Genomic DNA, 23,183 nt, shown 5'->3' with positions numbered 1-23,183 from the left:
TTCACGCAGACTGCGAACACCGTGGCCAAAACGTCAAACTCTGTCACGTCATAAAATACGAGGATTAGCGGCAACGAGATTTTGAATATCGAGATTAATTAGGGCTCACACTGAGGTCCTGCCGCAGCTGCGATGACAATTACCGTTTAATCGTCGAGCGAGAGAAAGGTGTAAATATACAATCATGTCCAACAGCAATATCACTTTGCCGAGAGCTCCGAAGGACTTGTGTTTCTCCGAGCTCGATTTCGTGCAGGTTCGACAAGTTTTTCTTTTTTTCATCGCCACATAATTATGGTGTTTACGAAATGCAAATAATTCCCTATTTTGTTCCCGTTGTCTCTGTGCTTGGCGCCGCAGGAGAATTTCGATGTCGACACGTTTCTGCAAGATCACAGGAAAAATGGCAAGCTGGAGACGATGCGAGACGATCTCGGCATGTACTTGAAGCTACTGAGATCGGCTATGATTGACCTGATTAACAGAGATTACACGGACTTCGTGAACCTGTCCAGTAATTTGATCGGACTGGACAAAGCCATTAATGACTTGCAAGCGCCGCTTGGACAGTTAAAGGAGGAAGTGATGGTAAAATTGGAAAAGTATATAGCCCTGAATATTTGAAGGGCTCATATTTCAGATTAATCCTATATGACTCACTTTTTTAATGTAATTATTGCCGTTGGATGTTTCTGAGACCTCAGCATCTTATTTTTTTATGGCTCTCTTCCACAATTTGCTATAAAGATTGATAATAAATGACTATACATCCTTTAGATTAGGGATATGCAATTGGTAGTTTGACTCACAAGGCTTTCCAACCCCCAACATTTAAGCTGAAAAAAATTAAAAGTAAACTGAATTTTCAGTGCATAGCTTAGAATTGTTAATACATAACAATATATATAATAATTGTTTTAATAAATATATTTAATATACTTTTAAGTTTCTTTTCGTAATTACAGTCTGCAACAACTTTAATTTTCATATTATAGTTTATCAAAAAAATTAGTTGCGTTTCTTTGCTTTGGATAAAAGTAAATGGAATTTTTTTTATGGTGAAACAATTTGTAAATATAATAAAGAAACAGATTTAGTCAATATAATATAACAAATTTATGAGTTTAGCAAAGGCTCGGGCACTCTGGACATTCCATGTGAGTAATGTAGGATTAAAAACTTGATGAGATATATGATTGGATCAACATCAGAAACTTTATTTTATATAGCTGTGATTCCTATTTGAATCTAATGAAATTTTAATTTTGTTTCGACAGCAAGTGCGACAAGTTCTAGATGATGAAATTACAACCATTTCGGCTAATCTGAATGACAATCTGAAGATAAGAGAGCGCAAGCAAAGTTTGCACAGCTTGCAACATGTGTATAAGTCACTGAGAAAACTCTCCTCCATATTATGTATGAAAACGTTTATGGAAAATCCCACAAAGATCGACGTTCTGGAGCAGGCTGCGATTGAATTGAATCAATTGAAATTCCATATGTCCAGGTGTAAATCGGATATCTCGATTGATCAAGAAAAAGTATGTATTTTTAGAAAAGATTAATGGTGCGTTAATAGCCAAATAAGTCAAAACGATTATTTTACAACAGGAAACTACAGAATTGGAAAACTTGTATCTAACATGTCTGAACGAGTTGTTCTTAGCATGTATACACGAGAAGAATTCAAATTTGGCGATTCGTTGCCTTAGAATTTATCTTACGCTCGACAAGATAACAAACGCTGAAGAGTTGGTTAGGCACGAACTTGTAAGGCCGTTAATTTACAATATCGTTAACGAGGAGAATCTTCAAACTGATCCACTTGGCCTGCAAAGCATTTATCATAGATTACTGAATATTCTAAATGTGGAATTGAAACAGCTGTTGGATATCACGTTACATCCCGAAAGGTAGTCACGAATTACATTTAATTGAGCACATAATTTACGTATTTACAAATATAATTATTACATGATTATTATACTGATGTTGTAGAATGTCCGTGAAGGGATTTAATTTTCTTGTGAACAGCTTTTGGGTTGAAGTCGAAGAAAAGATCGAGCAATATATAAAATCCATTTTTGCTCCTGGAGATCCGGTACTATTTCACAAAGTAAGATAATTGCAAATGTATAAATGTAATATCGACATACTTACGATACAGAAATATATATCTTAAGTTATCGCAATTTCAGAGGTATACAGCTACGTTGGAGTTTTTAACAAAGTTGGAAGCAGAGTGCGTTACGCCTGAAATTTTGGTGGCACTGAAGAATCATTCACAATACAAAAGTTTTCTCAAAAAATGGAATTTACCAGTGTACTTTCAAATTCGATTTCAAGAGATAGCCGGCACTGTGGAGTCGGTGTTAGCCGAACCAATATCGCCGGACTCGGTCAAAGGTAGTCTTACGTCTCTGACGCAAAAGGAATTCTCTCTTCACGCAACTGATGTGGTTTGGAATAATCTGCTAAGGATTTGGACCGACGATATCTATTTGTATCAATTGTTTCACAGGTGAGCAATCGTTTTATAATTTTATTTTTTTTTGTGATAATCATTTTTATTGCAACTTTAATGTTTTCATAAAAACCGACGCATTGATATTATTACTAGATTTTGGAAACTTAGTCTTCAAATAAATTCGAGGTATCAAACTTGGTGTCAATGTGCAATGAAACAAGTACGTTTTCACAGTTAGCTTATAACTATAATTTATTTATATAAATTAACAATTAGATAAATCCACACAAAAATAAACAATTTTACATTTGAAGGTATGGCCAGTGATAAATGAAACTAATAGTCCAAATGATTCGAAACGTTCTACAAGATTGAATTTTCTAGTATATTTGTATACTGACGTAGAAAAATTGATAAACGCCCTGCCATCTTTCCTACAAATGGTACAGTCTAAAATTAAAGACGAAAACGTTACAATATCGAAACTATTAGAAGGTAATACATTTGGGCAAAAAATTAAAAATGTATCACAAATTATTAAATTTATTTTACGTTGATTCATATTTTAGACTCTTTGGGTGATACGTCGAAGAATCTAGCCAATCTTTTACCTTTAATTACAAAAGAAATTGTGAGCGAGCTCTCGGAACAATGCGTAACGCATTTGAAACAAGTTAGCGATATTCCTCGATTGTTTAGAAGAACGAAACGAGATGTGCCGACTAAACCTTGTCCATATGTAAGGAGCGCGATGGTTCCTCTTAACAATTTCTATACGGATTACAATAAAATTATTCCTGAAAATATTATTCTTTGGTTGGAGCTGACTTTATCGTCATTAACAGAAAGGTAAATTATATATTTATTTTTTCAACAACATTGCCTAAAAGACAATATTGTTAAAAGAATATTGTTGAAAGACAATACTGGTAACAATATTATTAAAAGACTTGAAAATGTGTCAAAACTATTCAAAATTGATTATGAATACAATAAGAATATTGAATTTTGTTATAGTTATTTGTTATTCGTTACGGATGTGTTAACATCTGTACAAAAGACGGAAGAGAGTTTAAGAAGGTTGAAAAAGATACGTGATAAATCCACTGGAGTTCTTTCATCGGAACCGCAGGGGACCAGCGACGATGAAAAGATACGTATTCAACTTAAAGTAGATGTGGATGGTTATGCAAATATGGTAAGAAAATATTATACTCATTTAAAATATATTTGATATATGTCTAATTACTTGTATTTTAGGTTAAAGACCTTACTATTTCGACTGCAAACATACATCATCTGCAAGAGTTGATAGATGCTGTAGAAGCAGCCGTTAAGAAATAAAATTCTACTAGCAAAAGTAGTCAATTGTGTGAAATGTGCAATTCAAGAACAATTTAAAAACATCGTCAGTTATTTGTAAGATTACACTGTAACACGATTAAAAACTTTTAAAGTAAATAACATCTGAATTTCGAGGTTACTATCGCAACCAAATTGATACATCAAGGCTGTGTTTGCATAGCGTGCTATCAGCGCTATCGTGTCGTTTTATCCCTATTCTACGTCTAATGATCGATAAAGATAGAATGACGAAATAGCGCCGATAGCGCGCTTCCCGAACGCAGCTCTAGTAATATTTTAATTGAATATTTATAATCATATGTAAGAATTTTGTACATATTCTATACAATAATGCACATAAAGCATCTTTGCACAAAATTTGCATTGTTTCTTCGTTATTTCTACATTACTTGTATTTTTCTTAAATCATGTTATGATGAATAACTGATAAAAAAAGAAGAGGCATGAAAATTTGAATAACTTTACATCTGTTACGCGTTGATATATGTATATATATTTGTTTTATAAAATTTAAAGGCTTTTCTATTTCCCCAATATAATACACAAAATATAAGAACAATCTGTAATAAATTCTAGTCCCACGAGTCACTTTGCGGCAATTCGATCGTGTAACTCACGTCCTGATGAGGATAGGCAGGATCCCACCAATTCAAGATACTGTACCCGATAACGTTACGAAGTATTATTTGATTTGTTAACGTACTAGGAACATCCGACGTTCCAAAACCAAGTTGAAGTCGGTGCTCTCTAAAGCCAGGCATCAAGTTCATAGACACTGTTTGCAGGACTAATCCGATCACCGGTGGTAACATACTATACTTCGAACAACTCACCTGTGCATAAGTCATAAATATATAAAAATATATTATTGTAAACGTTTTAATGTCTTCGAGAATTTAAGAACGGATCTTGTGTTACACACCCTAAGCACTTTGCAATTGTCTTCGGGATTAACAGCCACATCTTCTAATGTTTGGAGAAATTCGACTTTTTTAGTGTCACACTGTTTATTTTGCCTTAACTGGCCATTACGTGTTTTAGAAACTTCCTTCAACTTGAAATAAAAATACCATCGTACTTTCCCCTCCTAAAACACACCACTCCGTTAGATATTAAGTAGGGCAAATTTAAAAAAAATTTAAATCCAATATGATTACATAATTAGTGTAAAGATATATATATATATATATATATATATATATAGATAGATAGATAGATAGATAAACAACTATGCGTTTATTTGAGCTTAGAGCATAAAATATGGACAAAGAATTATTATTTGCAATTTACTTTATGCCACATAAGAGTGCATTTTCTCTTCACGAGAGAATGCGGTTCCTCCTGTCGTAAATAAGACATATCGTCCCCTTCTCCATTCGACGTTCTAAAGTAAGTGTAATGCAATGCCCTGATAACACAAGCTCTTAGTTCATATAACCTCATACACTGTGGTTGTAGGCGCTCTGGTAAATCTGGTACGAATTTGTAATATCTAAAATTACAATCTGATTTTACCAATTATTATACAATAACATAGCTGCCATTTTTATCATATTAACAATTATGTCATGTTACATTTTAGCTATCAATCCATTGAAAAAATATTGAAAACATTGATAGACCAATCTTTAAATATAAATTCACAAACTTTAAATCATATTATAATATTATATAGACACTACAATAGAGTACTTACGATTTATATAAATGAAACCAAAATTTTCCAGTGGTAGTTACATAATAAGAACTTTTGCAAATCCTTGCAAACTTTCCTACTGCTTCAGGTTGTATGTATTCAGAAATAATAAACCATATATCTAATGGATAGTTGATTCCTATTTAATAAATGTAATATCTTCATTATATTTCGTCATACATATGAACTGCAAGTGTCTATGATGCAATTATTGGAAGAAGTTTTCATGTTTAATAAAAACATAAAAACATTTCTTATTTACCTTCATCTTCATCATTATCCTTTTGGCATTTTATTTTTCTTCTATTTCTCCTTCCTCTCGTATTATCTTTTAATAAGCACTCTTCATCCGTTTCATCCCATACTACTTTATCTTCTTGTTTCGTTGCTTCCTGTTTCACTAAATAAAATTTACATACTAGAATTAAAACTTCATGTGTGTAAGTACCAATGGAAGTATGGAAAAAAATATATAATGGAAAATTATTTCAAACAACAAACTGTTATACAATTAAAAATTTTTTAAATAATTTATCTTCTAACCTTCATTAGAGACATTTGTAACAGACTTCTTGAATCTAGCATGTATCCGTAATGTATTAGCAAAATCGTCAATGGTAACATCTGCTGTAACATTAACATAATAATTTACATTATTTACAACATAGGTATATGTAAATTTTTTTATTTACGAGAAGTTCTTTATTTTATATATTTATAGAATTTTTTACTGCTTTAAATTCACAAAAAAATCATTATTTATATAAATTTGTTTGTTCTTAAACTATAAATTTAAAATTAAACAATATATTTACGTTTATTTAATTCTTCATTAATTATTTAGCCATACAAAAAAAATGTTTATCCTTTTACATTGTGTATAAATTGTGGATAAATTTCATACAGTGCAGAACGGCAAATAAATTAACAATACAAAAAAATGGAGTACAGAAGAGTGCACTTAACCTCCTACAAGATTGTCAGTTCTCGTCTCTTTCGTCGGTCTCCGGGCCGTTTTCCTCCGCAGAGCAGACATCGTGCGATTCGTGCGTCAATATGTGTTAACGTGGCGCGATTAAGCGTGCTAATTAATCATCAGGTACGCATTGCGAGGAAATGAGAGATCTATATACAAGTATGTACACTAACAAGGTTGCCGTACGCAATAGGCTCCCGCACTCATCACGAGACACTGACCGCACCGATCGCACGATCCCGCATCGCGGATCCCCTCGCTCGCTCGCACGCTCCGCGAGTCTCATAACCGCCGTCGACGAATGCTATCGGAAGGTGGAAGCATCGCGACAAAACATCATATCACATCACAACTGTCAAACGAAGCATATCATGGCGACGATGGCGACGTAGGCTATTAATCGCGTTATGTATATGTGTGCGTGTACATGTATTTATGTATGCGTATAAATTACGTAATAAGGTCCTATGCACAACAGAGAAATGTTAGATTGTAGGAACAGAAATATAAATTTTTTTAACGACATCTTAAGCAATTTTTACATTACATTACTATTTTCTGATCTGTACAATCTGTTATCGCTTCAACATTTCTTCTATTAAGACACTCGATAATAGATTTTGGAAGTTGAAGCTTATAAAGACAATAACGCTTCATATTAGTTATTGTTGACATTAATTCAGATAATTTGAAAAAGGCAACTTTTTTTACCAAAGAAAATTAGTCCGATCAAATAGTCCATTAGAATTAACCAATCGCATCTGTCTGTATAAAGAAATCGATCAATCACAGCGCACAACATTCCTCACTTTCAGATGATTGGACAGTTCCGTCAAAGTGCGCTTTGCTTCGCAGCGTACCGTTTTCTCTCGATATCTCGCGGTATCGACACGCCTGCGTGTGGACGCGGTTTTTCACGTTTGAACCAATTCGAGGAAAGAGGCAGCCGAAATATCGCGCGAACACACGCGGGGCAACATGCCCTGGTCGACGACACTTCGGAGAATCGTGCTGCTCGTCGGCGTCGTCGCGACGCTCCGCGTCGCGCCGGTTTCCACGACGCACAGGCTGAACGTGCCCCGAGTCCTGTTGCCCGTCTTCAACAACTTTGCGGTGAATTTCACGCTGGAGGTGACGGACGGCGGTTGCTACAAATGGTGACTCTTCTTTGCTTCCTCTCCTCGTTCACGTCGTTGATTCATGCGTTGCGCGAAATCGTGCTCGAGTGTTTCGTTTTTATACGGAGCGTGAACCTGTCGTCACATGGCATGTTGCCGGTCGCACCATAACCTCAACGGTCAATCTCGGAGCATCTGCACCTTTGCCATGATGACGTAGTGATTTCCCGCGAATTAAAAATTGCAATTAAAATCGCTTCGCTCTCATTTGTTTCGAACGAACCGAGCGAACGCGGAATTCTTAATATTCAAATATTACTTGCATTCAAGTACTTTCACAAGTAAATTGTAGAGATAGAAATGTTTTAATTATATCCATGTGCAATAGATTTTTTGTTGTGGGGAAATTCCCGATTATTAAGTTCAACTAGCAGTTTTGTTAAATATTTGTTAATTTTTTGTACTTAAATCGTTTTTTAGTATTAAATTTTTTGATTCTTTGGAAAGAATTTACTGATTGACATGTTTCTTTGATTAAAGGTTTGTTTCAATGTCTATGTTGCAACTGATTCACTTAAAAAGGACTTAAGGTCAAAACAACTCGAAACGTTGTAAATTTATTTTATTAATAAACGTATTTTGTTAGTAAGTTGACTAAATTTCGATTATTTAACTTTTGATTATCTTATTCTCTAATTTCTTTTCTTTGACGTAGGTCAACCTCGCGTTTGGATATCATACAGCTGATTCCCATAAACGAGAACTTTGACAGAACATGCTCGCCAGCGATATCGATTCAAACCATAACGAGAGACCTGACGAGGAACACCGCGATCGTCTTGGCGGAGGACATCAACACCGGTCACTTTCTGCGATGCGACGTTATAGTGGATGCAATTTTCTCTCTGAATCTCATTACCACCACGAGAGAATTATATATCGAGGATATACCTGAAGCGTTCGAGGTGCGAGCGTACGATGAACACGGAAACGAGTTTACGACTCTGGCGGGCATAGAATTCGTGTGGACTATCGGCGATGCCAATAAGCGCATGCCGTCCGACGGCAAGTCCACCAGCAACGTATTACGTTTCATGACCTACGAGGAATCGCAGTACGAAAGGCCCGTTAGCATAGCCACGTTGGACAGCGTCGGCAAGAAGGGTCACATCGTTCTCATAGAAGGCGTCAGGACCGGCACGGCCAAGGTGTCCGTCAGACTGCCGCACTCGGAATACGAGTATGTCCCGTCGATAGAACTGGAGCTGGTCGTCATCGCCAATTTAATCATCATTCCGCCGGAGATAACGATAATGGCTCACGACAGCTTCAGATACAAAATAATGCATACGCGTCAGGGCCGACTAGAGGAGATCAGCCTGCCTCTGAGCCAGTATTATCTGGAGGCCGAGAATCCCGACATACTGGAGATTGACAACGACCGCGACGTCGCCTACGGACGCGAATTGGGACGTACGAAGGTGCTCCTGCACGATAAGAACGTTCGCGAGGAGTATCCGGTTATTCTACCCTCCGCCATGGTTAACGTACACGAGGTCGCGTACATCTCCCTTTCCGTTTTGCCAAACAGAAACTGGGGACTGATATTGGGTCACGCTCACGAGATCGTCGTTGAACTGTACGACAACAAAGATCACAAATTCTACATTGGAGAAGGCGTGGAGGTCTCTATGAGAATAGACGAGCAGTATCTGGAACCGAAAGCGATCACGCAAAACGGTACTTATGCTGTCGTGATACCGATTACCTGCGGGACGACGATTGTGGAGGCAACGTTGCGCGGTATAATCGATGAACGTGGCAAGAGGATCGCCTTCGAGCCGCAGCTCTCTACTAAAGCCGAGCTCACGATACACACCCCGGTGAAGGTTCAACCCCGCGTCTTGGCTGTTCCATGGGACGTCGTGAACAAGTCCAGGTGAACACAAACCCTATGAGCGCTACAATATTCCTAGAATATATTATATGAATATTATTAAAAATTAAAATATTTAATATTTCTGATACACTTAACGGCAAAATTAAAGGATCACCTATTCTGACTTCGAAAAATAGGCGAAATTCAAGAGAGTGTAACTTTGTCAAAAATAATCGTAAAAATTGTTAAAAAAAAGCATTTTATAGCTTGAAATCTTTATTTTCGAGATTGATAAATCATTAAATAATTTACAGATTGTTTACGAAGTTACGCGGATTCAAATGGGAATGCGTCAAATCTCAAAATTTTTTACAAACTTTGCAAAGAATTTTTGGAATTAGAACAGGTGATCCTTTAATTTTGCTGTTGAGTGTATTATGGGAACATTGTATTAATGTTATATGTCCATTTTTATGTGATGTAATAAGTAGTATATTATTTTAATATCTGTGGAATAATATGAAAATGTTCTACAAATATTATCTATGGTAAAAAATTATGTCACGCATAAAATATTTATATACTTTATAATTATTACATTTAGAAGTTATAATATTCCCGATAATTTAAAATATTGAAATGAATATTATTTACTTCTTATACAGTATTCATGTAATATTAGCAAAAGCACGAACATATAACCAATTTTTATAAAGATTAAATATTTCAGGAATATTATTTAATATTATAAATAATATTGTAGCGCTTATAGAAAAGGATTGATTAATCGGATAAATTTAATTAATAAATATTGTATATAATTTGATTCATTACTACTTTTTATTACTCTGTTCTAGATTCGACATAATGTTGAAGGCAAGCGGGGGAGACGGATCGTACGTTTGGTCTAGCAGACAACCGTCGATACTGGCCGTCTCGCAGAACGGCGGTATCAAAATTCTTTCAGCAGGTACAGCGGAAGTAGTCGTCACGATGGCGAGAAATCACTATAACCGAGACACGGCGAGGATACACGTATTGTCACCGGTGAAGCTGAAGATTATCGAGTACAACATGGAGGCGGCCATAGGAGAGCCTATTCATTTGCACGTCGCGTTATACGGAGTACTGATCAACGGATCCGATGCCAAGGAGGTACCCTTCAGCGATTGCAAGGACGTTGATTTTGAGGTGCATATCCCAGACGTGAACTTCGTGCGGAGTTACGACAAGAACGTGCAACCGGTTGGCGCCGCGTGCGCCGTGATATCCTTGATGAACTATCGCGGTGTTGGGACGACCGACGTGACCATTGCTTACAACGCGAACAACAATGATGTGATCGACCATTATTTGACAGATAATGTCACCGTGTCGGCGTACGAGCCGCTCGCGGCGATACACCCGGAGAACAAGGAATCGTTACTCGCCGTTGGAGCATCGAGATACGTGGTGTTCAAGGGCGGACCGCTGCCGTGGACGAACAAATCCCAAGATTACTCGCGAGAGATACATCTGTCGAACGAGCAGATCGCCGAAGTGGCCGAGTACGAGGACTCATTGAGCGGACCGTTCGACAGAGCCGTTTTCAAGGTGATCTGCAGAGCTTTAGGCAAAACCGCGCTGACGTACACGGTATCGAACGTGCCCCTGTTTTTGAACTGTCGGCGCACTCACGCGTCGGAAACGATCGAGATCGTCTGCGGTAAGCCCAGATACATCTATCTGCAGCCGGAATTTAGAGGGTCACACGACAAGAATTGCCCGATTGGTCAGAACACGGACAAGATAATCGCGCACAGCGACAAGCGCCTAAAGATCGCTGTGATTGTCAAGGATCAGGACGGCAAGAGGTTCGATAATATCACAAGTTTGAACGTCGAATGGAATCTGAAGCCATCGGGCAGCGGCACTGTGGAAATTCAGTCTAGCATGATGGAAGAAACATGGACGGACATGAATGTGGTTCTGCCGAAGAACCACTATCAAAATATCATTTTCAAGAAGCACCATGGCATCCTCACGATATTCGCGACTGTGACCGGCTACCAGAAACTTGTTCTTAACAGACTGAAAATCACGCCGGAATGGCCACCATTTCCCATTGAGAACGAGAGAGGCGGAGTGGAGACTCCGCTCATAGAAGCCTCCATAGAAACGACTCTGGTGAACGACACTATCGTCAGTCCCGATAAATTGATAATTCTGAACGATTCGAGTATGAAGTCGTACTTGCAGGTCAGTCAAGGCTCCGGTTACTACGAATTTGTCCTCAGTTCGAAGGATATAGCGGACATTCGTTACATGGATACGACGAGAACGATCAGCGTGACGCCGAGAAAGCCAGGTGTGCTTCATATATCGTTGATGGATCTCTGTCTACCCTCGAAGTTGGCGGAGGTATACGTAGAGGTTCAACAACTCGCGGCGATCGATGTGGACACCGTGGATAAGATCGAAAAGGGAAAGTGCGTGACGGCCGCGTTGAAACTTTACGACACGAACGATCACGTCGTAAAATTGCCGTCTCTCAGTGCGCTAGATTTCCGCGCGGAAATCGACAACGAACATATCGAGATCAAGCAATTGCCCGCCAACGAACAAGATCCCGCGCCATACGAGCGAATACTGTACAAGATTTACGGCTTGTCGGAGGGCGAAAGTCAGCTGACGTTCGTGAAGACGGGCGAACGCAAGATACGCAGCGAGCCGGTCACCATGCAGGTGTTCGTCCCGCTGCGAGTGCAGCCGAGAAATCTGACGATACTGATCGGCACCATTTATCAGATGCAGACAGTTGGCGGCCCGCCGAATGCCGAAATTGAATTCTCGACGGAGAGTGGAGATATCCTGCGCGTTGATCGCAACGGTATTCTCGAAGGGAAGTCGGCGGGTTGGACCGGGATTCGCGTGCGCGCCGTTGGACTCGACGCTAAAGGTAACAAGATAGTCTATTCGGAGGATCGTGCTGATATATATGTGCTGCACCTCGAGGGAATAAAGATTTCGACTCCGATAAACAGGGTGAAAGTGGGCGCGACATTTCCCCTCTGGGCATTCGGTATCCCCGATTATCTGACACCGCTCATCATCGGTTCCATGCAGTTGCCACTGAGTTTCGCGTGGTCGACGAACGACCCTGGTCTACTGACCTTGCACAACATGTACGAGGGTACCGGCATCAACATCAGATATCAGAATCAGGTGTCGCTGAGAGCCAAAGCCGTAAGCCCGGGCGTGGCGACAATCTATTTGAACGCCACCGTGCCCTGCAACATGCTTTCTGGCTTCAGCAAGAACGACATCATATATACCACATTTGTGAAAATTGAAATCTTCGAAGAATTGCGCCTAACTGATCCAACGTCGGCGGGAAACTCGGTATCGACGGTATTAATGTCACCGAACTCCGTTCTGCGATTGCAAACCAATCGCGACAGACACGGTACAACGACCTATAGGATCCTATCGAGCACACATGGTGACGAGTCCGAGGACCAACGCGCCTTGACAACCGCTGCGAAAGCCGTGACCGTAGAGAAGAACGGAATCGTGAGATCCGGCGAGAATTACGGTCAAACGATTATTTCCATTACGAATACAGAAGCGTACAACTTGAAGCAATCGTTGACAGTGGTTGTCGAGGTCAAGCCTATTCATTATATGATGCTCTCCCTGAAATCCAAATTGCGCATACGGAATGGCGAAGAGCTGAATATGTTACCGAAGGGAATGGAGCTGAATTACGACATTGAATATTACGACAATGTAGGAAACAGATTCCACGCTGCCGAAACGAATGTTAAGGCCATGCTAAATCGCGCCGATCTAGCATCATTTGCCGCAGGCGCGGGTAATATTATTACCGCCAAGTTCCTGGAGAATGGCGAGCTAGTTGTGAAAATTTACAACGAGAAACATCCCCATGGAATGTTCGATTACGTTCACATGATGATCGGCGATATTATATTTCCGACAAAGACTACCCTGACTGTTGGGGATATAATATGCTTCTCCATGCCGCTTCTCTCGTTCGACGGTGATCCAGGATACTGGCAGTCCTCCGCGCCCGAAATATTGTTGGTAGATCCTGTCACGGGTATAGGTCGCGCACGAAACGTCGGGCATGCCGTTATAAAACACAGTCTCGCAACGCACGTGCAGAATGAGATAGAAGTCAATGTTCTACCAGTCGCATGGGTAATTAATCACTTTACAAAAATTAATATGATAATGCTGTTATGACGCATATCAAGATACGTTGTTATAAAATAATCTTTTGAACAGGTATCCATAGTTCCTTTGAGAGGAAGGAACATCACCGGCTCGGAAACCTTCAGCGTGCCGCTCGTGCTGAAGGGTAAAGACGAAGAGATTAAAGAAAACAACGTATTGGCGAGAGGCCTAAGCGGTTGTCGAACGTTATCGTCGTTCGCGTTGAACGTATTTCCCTACACCTGTAATATCCAGTTTATTTCTTCAAGTTCGTCAATCGGCGTAAAGGACCTGTTCGTCGTAAAGCCACGATTCGATATCGTAACAGGTTGGTGCAGTATCACATGCGTACGATGAGAAATAGAAATAAATCTGTTGTAATAATCCTTTCTCTTATTTATTGCAGGCTTCTATTATTGCGACATTATACCGATGAGTTCTTCGACCATAGCTGCCAGTATATTAGAAAGCCATATTCAAATTAGCGTCCAGAGCCGAGACATCGAATCAACAGCAATGGAACTCGCTTACTTGCCACCTGTATATATCGACGCCAAGGAAATCATATTTGTCACCACTAGTTCTGGTGGTGCTCCATCGACAACGCTTGAAGTGTACGGCTTGCCGTCGGTGTTACAATATCTTACTGTAAGACATTTGTTTGAATCTAAAAAATATAGGAGTCTCGAAATTCGCAAGTCAGTTTTCTCGAAAAATTAAGTAAAATGATTGTGTTTGTCTAGATTTTTATTTCAAGCAATAATTTTTAGAGATTATATTCAGTCACATCATGTGGTCATTAAGCTACTAATCTCAAAAACTACTAATTAAAATAAAAATTCACAAATAAACTATTTTACTTAATTTTTCGATGCACTTGTTATATTTTGATTCACAAATTTTTGGGCCACTATGTATATTTGCTTTAAATCTACAAAAAAATTTAGTCTTATGCATAAAAAATGACATGTGATTTAAATTATTTATAAATTTTATTAAATTATGTATAATTGTTAAAATTAGAGATCTCATGATAGCAAAAACTTAAAATTTGATATTTGTTAAACATTAATATTTTATGTATTTTTTATTGATCTTTTTTATAAAATTATTTTATAATTTATAAAAAAGATACAAATTTTTTATCAAATAATATTATTAACCTTTTTTTAATTAGATTGACGTACCAGATGGTGTGGCCGTTAGTTGGCAACTTGTCTCCAAATCTACAATGCAATACAAATTGCGTTTAATGCAGGATCAGGATGAGATTCAGGGACAAAAAATATTCATTGCGAACGATTTGACTAAGCAAAACATATCTGTAAGTAAGTTATGTTTTAAACGCATTTACGTAGGTCATAAACAATTGTTATATCACTTTTTTCAGCTTCACGTACGTGTGGCAAGATACAACCAATTCATCCCTATGTCTGGAGTACAGTGGGTGAATTACATGTATTTCCACAGATACACTCTGGGAACATTCGCTGTCATCGTGATCACAATTTTTTATGGTAAGATTAGATACGAATTTTCTGAGTTTGTCATTTTTTTGCTTTACTAATCTAAGGTTAATGTTTTCCAGTCTGGAAACATAAAGTGGCAGCTGTCGATTTGACAATCAGAAATAGAACTATTTTTGGTACGTACCATTCCTTTTTTTCTTCATTATTTCACTAGCTAATGTTAATGTTGCGATGTTTGTCCTACGATGTTTTTCTCGGTATAATTGTAATAACATTACGTCATTTGTGACATTAATGACATCCTTTATAGCTGATAAATCTCCACCGATGATAAAGAAGACGTTATGTACGTCATGTACAACTACTCCAACTACTCCAAGTGCCAGTCCACGAACTTCCCCGTTAAGACCTTTCTCGGCGTTTGAATCATCTATCTATGGTGATCCGCGTAGTTTCGGCACAACATATATTAGGAGGAGAGATCTATGTTAGAAGAGTAAGTAGAATCAGATAGAGCAGATCTCTAAATTGTTGACGAAGATTCGTTAGAAAGTAATGTCCGTTCCGACATTAGCACTAAGAAATGTTATTTAAGTTAAGATGCTCAATTTCATGAGAAAGGTTTAACTATGCTAACGTAAAGCGACTGATACAGATACTTAACAACTGATGCTCTCATTGGAAATGATTTTCATTCATTTACAAATGAATATAAATAATTATTATATAAAATGGTGCCTTAAAGTAAAATTTATTTATTTATTTTTTTTTTGTTTAGAGTCTAGAAATACAATTCCATTTCTTAAGAAAACAAAATCAATTTTAGTAAATTGTTACATTTGTATCATCGTTTGACGTAACCTGTACGATATATTATGTGTATGTATGTGTATGTGTATATATATACACGACTTCATGACGCTTGTGTATGCGTGCATATGTTGCAAAGTATGAAAGATTATAATATTATGCTATTAACATTGCCATGGTACACGATTCTCTGTGTACCGTCTTCATTTTAATAACGATATAGACAGTTCCTAGTCATGAAACTAGAAAAATTATTTACATAAATAAAATTGCAGCCAACTTGTTGTTCGATATACATGATATATCGCGTATTATCACAGAAAGGAAACCTTATTTTTTTATATTTTGTGAAGCTGTGATATGTACACATTTAGGATGCATCCCAAATGTATAGGATATACATAACAATCTTTCAAGTTATATTCTAACTTTAATGTAGGAGATAATTTAAAGTCACTCATTTGCCAAGTAAGAGATTCCAAATATATAAAAATTTTAAGGAAAAAGATATTTCACTTTAAAATAAAAGAAGCAAAATCCAAGATAATTAGGGATATAAACTAGATATAAACTATCATATTTCTATTCTTTAGGCTATAGCTGATGAAAATTTAAATAAAAGAAGTTGAATACATCTTTAAATTAAAAAATAATAATTTTCATAAATAGCATCACGTTTATTACAAAAGTAGATATACATAGTAGAACAGTCGTGTTTCTTACAATGATATAGGAAAATTTATAAAGTGACCTAGAAATTCCTGAAAACGACTCTAACATACAATATACAATCAGTGCTTTTTCGTGTTCTTCAACAATTTCTCGTATTTACATTTACTGGAGTACCATAAGGCGAATGGAATGAGCAGGGAAGGTAAAGTCATCACCGCGAACGCGGCCCAATCGACCTATAAGATATAACAAAATAAGATTGTATTAAGATGAAACTTAACTCCAAGATGAGATTTAGATTTAATTTTGCATTAAGACTAGACAAAATAACTATTGTAAGCTGTTGTGAATAACATGTAACATAACATACAAAAATGAAATAATTTTTAATCTTACTAAAAAAGAAAGATTAAATATTGGAAATATCAGAATTAAATAAATTGAGAAATACAGAGACTATAAAAATGTGCACAAAAAAAGTGAAACAAGCATAATATGTACATACTGTAATAGACAAGACCCACATTTCTATTTATGTTATCAATTTAGGTGTGTAATTAACTTTCTTTCTAAATATTCTAATTTCTTTTATATAATTATAAGGCTACTTTTTCTGCGAAGTTGTAACTCATTATTACAAATAATATTTGTATTATACAAATATATACATTCGTACTTACCACATGAGACGAAAACTGTTTATCATAGTCCCTGTATGCCACAATAAGCCCTTCACCAGGCTCACTGCTAACAGCTACTTGTAATCGGGGAGCATCCTCCTTGCGGCGATAGAGAACTTCGGCTGAAGTAAAGTTGAAATATCCAAATTTGCGCGGCCTCACGACCACAGTATGGCTTACGTTGGTGTAGGGTGGCACGCGGTCGATTCTAGCATTCAACTCGCCACTCACATGAGTGAAGTGATCCGGGTGGAATGAATTATCTGTGATCTCAACTTCTAATGCCGCCACATTGCCAGTATTGTAAATAGTATACTGTAAATTTTATTTTCAAATTAATATTTAAATAATGCAGACTGTCAAGTAAAATCATCATTTCAACTATATATTTTTTTAGAATAGAAAATATTCATTAAAAGAAGAATCATTAAGACCTGTTTCTACTAATATAAATTAACTTTAATCTCGGTTTAATGTATTTTTTAACTTTTTCTACTTCTCAGAAAATAGAAAATAAGCAAGTTTGGGAATGTTACTTTATAAAAGTAACATGTGTTACAATCGTAGTAACGACTTACAAAAAAAATAACAATAATAGTAAAGTCACAAGAAACATTTTACTTTCCAAACTTAAAAATAAGTTGAACCGAGATCAAAGTTAATCTACTTTGATAAAAAAAAAAAGATAAAAGAATGTATTAAATGAAAAATGTATCAATGTGATACTTTGTACAGATATCAGAAATATCAAACACAGGAGTAATTTCCCTTTTTTCATTACCTTAATAACTATGTCCATATTTTCTACCAGGTATTTATTAAGTATCTGTTTAGAGACTAATAATCTAGCAGCTTCTTCTTCTTCCTCTGCGTACACAGCTACGCATAACGCAGCAAATGCTGCGAATAAGATGCACCACTTCATTCTGCAAGATTAAAAGGTCTCATTAGCAACTTTGTCAACAATTTTTACTGTGGAACACTATTAATATGTATAAATTCGCCGATGTTAATTGCACGATCCGCATATCACAATACTTTAAGTCAATCTTACATAAATTTATCCATTCGCACATGCGACTCGACGTACATACCTACATTCTATCTGACAGATATAAACATAAGTAACGCGATTAGTATAAAATTTCCAAATACACTTCGGGGAAATTTCACGGGACAATCGTCTCGCTTACTATCACGACCATAATTATCCTAATTTGGACAGGAATTCGAGAAAATACGTGCGATCGTGCCACCAGGTCTGTTTCCAGTTCCGCGGGAAAAGACCCTCCGGGTTTTCTCCTCGCGAACGCTTGCGAATGAGAGGACGGAAGGTGAAGAAAAAGAAACTCACATTTTTCTTCGTACAGACGTTCGACGACCGGATTAATTATTGTCGCACGGCTGTCTCGGAACGCGCGAAGAGTTCTCCCGTGTGTCACTCGCTCAGCACCGATCGCTCCATACGGCGGCAGTACGCCGGGGTACACAGGGTATACTCGTTACTTGCGAGAAGTGCCAACGGCGCTCCCGTCCGCTGCCACGTTTCCGATACGGGGTGATAAGTCCGCGTACACATCGTTACTTCCGGTACGCGCTGTAAACGCCAAGATGGCGGCAGTGGTGATCCGCGGTCAGCTCGAATAATTTAATTTAATATACAGTATAATAATAATTCATTTTAATATATTAATATACATATTAAAAGTCACACAATTGAAAAACAATTATAACTAATTAAACATTACGTTAAGATTAAATTAAATTAAAAATGAATTTTGAAAAGCTTTTATTCATATTAAATTAGAAAATCGTAAAAGTTTTTAAAGTTAGATAAAAACAATTATAATATCGATCAAATAAATTTTAATATTTTATTTGTAAATTACGTTTATATAAAATATTTATATATATTTAAAAAAATTAATATTATAATATATTTATAAATTTTTATTGCAAATATTAATTGTATATCTATATATACAATTAATATTTATAATTGTATATATAGATATACAATTAATATATACAATTAATATATACAAACAGGGATATAATTTTAATACGGATTATAAAGTGTTTTCTATTTATATTAATAAATGATTAAAGAATTCTATTGTTACAAACAGAATGCCAACGTTGATTCTCTGTTTCTGTTGCTTTTTAATAAAAAGTTTTTATGAAAGGCAATAAAAGTTCGTCGTCATTGCATAAAGTGTCAAAGGTGCAGGTGTAAAATGAGTTGCTGTACCAATTAACAATCAGCTGATCGTGACAGGCGTCCGATGGCCGATTGTTGCGCGCAGTGAACAGCAGTGAATAGTAATGAAAGAATACAAATGATCCTGTCGCTTTGATCTCAGACATTTATTCGAATTTGGAAGAATCTTAGGAAGAGAAAGGTAAGAGAAACGGAAGACTGCAGCTGGAAAGGAACGGATGTCCATTTTAGAGGAGCAAACGCGACGATGCGATGACATTTCGTTGAACGCGTGTCAAGGACTGCGTGATTAGAGCTATTGTTTACATCTTGAGATGTCGAATTGACACAATATACTAACGTTTAAAACTGTGGGAACGTGATAATCTAAGCGATGGCAGCGAAAGTGTATCAACCTGATCAGGAGCTGGAAACGAAAGTCAAGAAAGGTTAGAGTGTTAATTTATCTCTTTCTTTTTCTTACCGTTTCTGAAAATTAATTTGGCAACGCGAGTCGATGCAGACTCGATAATCCCAGATCTACGATCTGCCTTTAACAAATAAATAGAAATCGATATGTATATAACAAAATAAATACTGATAAAAGTAAATATTGATCCAGAAGGCAAAAACGCAATGAAAGCTCGTTGTTGCAGCGACGGAGCGCATATCGGAAAACATGCACATCGTCGCGAACGAGCCGTCGCTCGCGTTCTATAGGCTGCAGGAGCATGTGAGGAAAGCGCTGCCGCCGATGGTAGAAAAACGCGTGGAGGTGTTGGCGCTGCAGCAGCAGCTGCTGGGCAGGTGCTACGACGTCGAGTACGCGGTTAGCGCCATCCGAACCATGCATGGCGCCGGAAAGAGCTTCGAGAATACTCTGGAGTTCATCAAGAACGCCATATTCTTCAAGCAGCAGCTCAAGTACGAGGAGCAGAGGCGGCACAAAAAGGAAGGCAGTAGGGACTCGGTCTACAAGAGGCTGTCGGCGCACATCCCGACCCTGGATCATCTGCCGGACGAGATATCCGATGTGGTGCGGGAAACGGCGAACCGCGTCGAGTCGATGATGAATCGGCACTCGGGCGAGGCGCAACACAAGGCCGCTCACAAGGATTAGAGAAATAGGGGGAAGGACTCAATTTTCTGTGATAATAACTCGCTTATCCACGAGTTTTATATGTGTAGATTACGACGCCGCACACAATACTGTTGATACAATAAATGATGCCGTAAATATTATTTCTATTCCTGTTGTCACAAGCAATCGTATCAGTTCTATCTGCAGGTGTACGATGTGCCTCTATCTTTATGGCTAAAATTCAACATTGAGCGTTTATGTATAAAATATAAATAATCTACATTACGTGTATACCATGTCAACTAAGTTAAACATATCATCAATGTAGAGATGTATGTATAACAATCATTGAATTTTCAAATTTTATCACAAATAGTGGAGATTATATTTCTAATATTATGTATTTTCATTTCATCAATATTGAAGTCAAATGTATTAATCTAGTCGACACAATTTGTAATTGCTTATTATCATATAATTTAGGGGGAAATAATACTTATATATATATATATATATATATATATATATATATATATATATATGTATATGTATGTATGTATAATAAATCTTTTATGATATTTATCAAAAATATCATCATTTAATTTTTGTATTTTTTTTATGTATTATATCTAAACATGCAAATACTATATATTATTTAACATAACGAATATGTAAAGTTTTTATATAAAGAATTTAAACATTGGAACTATATAAACAAAAAAGTTGTTTATTATAATAGGATAATATAAATAAACCATCATTATACTTTTGAAAAAAAGCAAAATTATAACTACAACATTACAGTAACTTTCACATTATATAAAATGTAATACTGAAACTTTATAGCTATTATATAATTAATACATAATTATGTCGACTGGGAACAATTTTAATTACCTTTTTTTCGTGTTATCTAATTTATGATTTACATTGTTTGTCTCTACATGAAAAAGATTCATGTAAACATTATGTAAAAGAAGAAGAGGTAATCTTGAAATTTATGGCACAATCTTGCTAAAATTATGTTTGTTTTTGCCGAGGCTTTTTCATATTGCATTTTTTTTGTTAATGCATTAACCGACTACATTATAAAATTATTACCAAGCAAAGTTACATTGTGCATAATACGATCAATTAATAAAATAAACTAGTTTTATATTGACATTTGAATAACGTTTTAATTATGATTCGAATGGCTGCGTTCAAAAATTTTACTCGTCGGGTAAAGTAACTTTGAGTGACCAATCAGGATGAAGAAATCTCAAGATTTCTTTATTCTGATTGGTCACTTAAAGTTACTCTACCCGACAAGTAGAATTTTTGAACGCAGCCAATCAGAGTTGTGTCGTAAATTTCAAGATTACGCCTACATGGATTATTTATTATTTACATTATTATATACGAATCTTTTTCAAGTAAATTATTCCAAGTTCTAAAAACTGTGAAAAAGAAGAAAGAAAGATGACGTCACTGAAAGATGGGGCGGTGGTTACCATGACGTCCATGACTATGATCACCATAATCAACATGTCATTTGGTAATCGCTCATGGGGGTCTAATGTTCCGATTTAAAGTGTACCGACCTAATTCTCCACGTGGATACACGATCAATACGTGACGCAACGTGTTCACGAAGTGTCGTGTAGATGTCGTAATAAAAGGATTCGTCGCAACTCGAGTGCAATTAATACAGCGCGAAGGAGACGTGGATGTGAATGTAGTATCAAGTATCACAACGCGGTCGGGTGCCTAAAATACGCGGGAGCATGAGGGTTGGTTGAAGGGGAGCGAACGCAGCGGAAGGGTGGCGCAGGGTAGTGTCGACACGCGGTGCACACTATCTCCGGCGGTCATCACCAACGTCACGGCGCATCGTAGTAACGTAAGTCAGTTATCGTTATTTTCGCTTCCCCCGTCCGTATAGGTTATGTGCTGGCGGAATGCGATATGAGACTCGTGAACGACGTTATTTATTATGTGCATGTAATAACGGTCTAAACGCGGGCGAAACGAACGCGGAGGCATATATTTGTCATTTGATTCATGGATTGATGAGCGAATCTTTGGAACCATGGGACACTTTGGCAGTCTCAAGTAGCACGCTCACCCTTCCACCCCTCTTTCGTAAAAATTTAGGCTCGTTTGGTGACGTGTCGTACGTGGACTTTGTTCATATTTTTTGTGTTTTGTAACAATTAGATACCGTTTGCGTCATCTTACATCTCAGATAGCACACGATATTTATGATAATTGTTTATAAATATTTATTACTCTATTTTTTTTTGTATATTATTTAAATATTTTGTAGATATTATATTCTGGTAGAAAAAATTCTATCGTTTTGGACGTGGATTTGGTTCGTGAATTCACATTTTCTATCGTTTTTTATCAGAGTATATACACGAAAGAAAAAAATCATAAAATCGTTAAAAATGTTATTAAAATATAAACTACATAATTTATGTAATACTCGTGATAAATAAAAAAATTAATATTTATAGTAATATTTTATACATGTCTTATAAATATTTTTATGTGATAAACCTTTGATC

The 23,183-nt window shown here is 36.7% G+C and overlaps 6 protein-coding genes across 9 annotated transcripts in view; 4 read left to right on the top strand and 2 right to left on the bottom strand.

The window, feature by feature from the left end:
• Positions 1-18: 18 nt before the first annotated feature.
• On the top strand, positions 19-3,934 carry LOC105202309 (conserved oligomeric Golgi complex subunit 2). Its single transcript, XM_011170757.3, has 11 exons — positions 19-256; positions 361-588; positions 1,278-1,544; positions 1,615-1,916; positions 2,002-2,119; positions 2,202-2,524; positions 2,624-2,690; positions 2,785-2,965; positions 3,040-3,319; positions 3,488-3,668; positions 3,731-3,934. The coding sequence occupies exons 1-11, from the start codon at positions 185-187 to the stop codon at positions 3,812-3,814; spliced, it is 2,103 nt and encodes a 700-aa protein (XP_011169059.2). The 5' UTR covers positions 19-184; the 3' UTR covers positions 3,815-3,934.
• Positions 3,935-4,305: 371 nt separating this feature from the next.
• On the bottom strand, positions 4,306-7,324 carry LOC105202308 (transmembrane protein 183). Of its 3 annotated transcripts, none has more exons than XM_039451706.1 (7): positions 7,219-7,324; positions 6,075-6,158; positions 5,794-5,931; positions 5,532-5,670; positions 5,126-5,327; positions 4,758-4,922; positions 4,306-4,668 (listed from the first exon to the last, which is right to left on the bottom strand). In XM_039451706.1, the coding sequence occupies exons 1-7, from the start codon at positions 7,307-7,309 to the stop codon at positions 4,408-4,410; spliced, it is 1,080 nt and encodes a 359-aa protein (XP_039307640.1). In that variant the 5' UTR covers positions 7,310-7,324; the 3' UTR covers positions 4,306-4,407. The 3 variants fall into 3 exon arrangements, with proteins under 3 accessions (XP_039307640.1, XP_011169056.1, XP_011169057.1); XM_011170754.3 differs by lacking the exon at positions 7,219-7,324 and adding an exon at positions 6,498-6,917; XM_011170755.3 differs by lacking the exon at positions 7,219-7,324 and adding an exon at positions 6,498-6,914 and having other exon boundaries at positions 6,075-6,155.
• An 18-nt stretch (positions 7,325-7,342) lies between these two features.
• On the top strand, positions 7,343-15,938 carry LOC105202307 (nuclear pore membrane glycoprotein 210). The gene is made up of 9 exons (XM_011170753.3): positions 7,343-7,664; positions 8,341-9,564; positions 10,362-13,704; positions 13,792-14,047; positions 14,126-14,367; positions 14,897-15,043; positions 15,110-15,236; positions 15,308-15,364; positions 15,499-15,938. Exons 1-9 carry the CDS (start codon positions 7,486-7,488, stop codon positions 15,678-15,680), a joined length of 5,757 nt encoding a protein of 1,918 aa, XP_011169055.1. The 5' UTR covers positions 7,343-7,485; the 3' UTR covers positions 15,681-15,938.
• Positions 15,939-16,654: 716 nt separating this feature from the next.
• On the bottom strand, positions 16,655-18,910 carry LOC105202302 (translocon-associated protein subunit beta). The gene is made up of 4 exons (XM_026130483.2): positions 18,705-18,910; positions 18,132-18,276; positions 17,351-17,665; positions 16,655-16,906 (listed from the first exon to the last, which is right to left on the bottom strand). Exons 2-4 carry the CDS (start codon positions 18,273-18,275, stop codon positions 16,790-16,792), a joined length of 576 nt encoding a protein of 191 aa, XP_025986268.1. The 5' UTR covers position 18,276; positions 18,705-18,910; the 3' UTR covers positions 16,655-16,789.
• A 664-nt stretch (positions 18,911-19,574) lies between these two features.
• LOC105202301 (BLOC-1-related complex subunit 8 homolog) lies at positions 19,575-21,025 on the top strand. 2 transcript variants are annotated; one of them, XM_039451708.1, is made up of 2 exons: positions 19,575-19,999; positions 20,173-21,025. In XM_039451708.1, the coding sequence occupies exon 2, from the start codon at positions 20,230-20,232 to the stop codon at positions 20,668-20,670; it is 441 nt and encodes a 146-aa protein (XP_039307642.1). In that variant the 5' UTR covers positions 19,575-19,999; positions 20,173-20,229; the 3' UTR covers positions 20,671-21,025. The 2 variants fall into 2 exon arrangements, with proteins under 2 accessions (XP_039307642.1, XP_011169050.1); XM_011170748.3 differs by having other exon boundaries at positions 19,585-19,999; positions 20,207-21,025.
• A 1,336-nt stretch (positions 21,026-22,361) lies between these two features.
• The window catches only part of LOC105202303 (3-hydroxy-3-methylglutaryl-coenzyme A reductase), a 50,071-nt gene continuing 49,249 nt past the window's right edge, over positions 22,362-23,183 (top strand). The window contains exon 1 of the mRNA XM_011170750.3: positions 22,362-22,513. The gene's annotated coding sequence lies outside the window, so the exon portion shown is untranslated. The remainder of the gene's footprint in view (positions 22,514-23,183) is intronic.

Source organism: Solenopsis invicta, chromosome 7, assembly GCF_016802725.1.
Source record: "Solenopsis invicta isolate M01_SB chromosome 7, UNIL_Sinv_3.0, whole genome shotgun sequence".
NCBI classification, from domain to species: Eukaryota; Metazoa; Arthropoda; class Insecta; order Hymenoptera; family Formicidae; genus Solenopsis; species Solenopsis invicta.
Note: the sequence above shows the minus strand (reverse complement) of the source record. Positions and strands in the feature narration are given on the sequence as shown.

Bases quoted from the DNA above. Each gene is read 5' to 3' on its own strand.
- LOC105202302 (XM_026130483.2), bottom strand. From the start codon at position 18,275: ATGAAGTGGTGCATCTTATTCGCAGCATTTGCTGCGTTATGCGTAGCT. The intron at 17,666-18,131 runs GTAATGAAAAAA...TAAAATTTACAG, and splicing joins ATATGGACATAGTTATTAAG to TATACTATTTACAATACTGG. The intron at 16,907-17,350 runs GTAAGTACGAAT...TATATCTTATAG, and splicing joins AACAGTTTTCGTCTCATGTG to GTCGATTGGGCCGCGTTCGC.
- LOC105202308 (XM_039451706.1), bottom strand. From the start codon at position 7,309: ATGTTGTGCGCTGTGATTGATCGATTTCTTTATACAGACAGATGCGAT. The intron at 6,159-7,218 runs GTAAAAAAAGTT...TTAATGTTACAG, and splicing joins GATCGGACTAATTTTCTTTG to CAGATGTTACCATTGACGAT. The intron at 4,923-5,125 runs GTAAATTGCAAA...GGTGTGTTTTAG, and splicing joins GCACTCTTATGTGGCATAAA to GAGGGGAAAGTACGATGGTA.
- LOC105202301 (XM_011170748.3), top strand. From the start codon at position 19,945: ATGGCAGCGAAAGTGTATCAACCTGATCAGGAGCTGGAAACGAAAGTC. The intron at 20,000-20,206 runs GTTAGAGTGTTA...TCGTTGTTGCAG, and splicing joins GGAAACGAAAGTCAAGAAAG to CGACGGAGCGCATATCGGAA.
- LOC105202309 (XM_011170757.3), top strand. From the start codon at position 185: ATGTCCAACAGCAATATCACTTTGCCGAGAGCTCCGAAGGACTTGTGT. The intron at 589-1,277 runs GTAAAATTGGAA...TTGTTTCGACAG, and splicing joins AGTTAAAGGAGGAAGTGATG to CAAGTGCGACAAGTTCTAGA. The intron at 3,669-3,730 runs GTAAGAAAATAT...CTTGTATTTTAG, and splicing joins TGGATGGTTATGCAAATATG to GTTAAAGACCTTACTATTTC.
- LOC105202307 (XM_011170753.3), top strand. From the start codon at position 7,486: ATGCCCTGGTCGACGACACTTCGGAGAATCGTGCTGCTCGTCGGCGTC. The intron at 7,665-8,340 runs GTGACTCTTCTT...TCTTTGACGTAG, and splicing joins GACGGCGGTTGCTACAAATG to GTCAACCTCGCGTTTGGATA. The intron at 9,565-10,361 runs GTGAACACAAAC...ACTCTGTTCTAG, and splicing joins GACGTCGTGAACAAGTCCAG to ATTCGACATAATGTTGAAGG.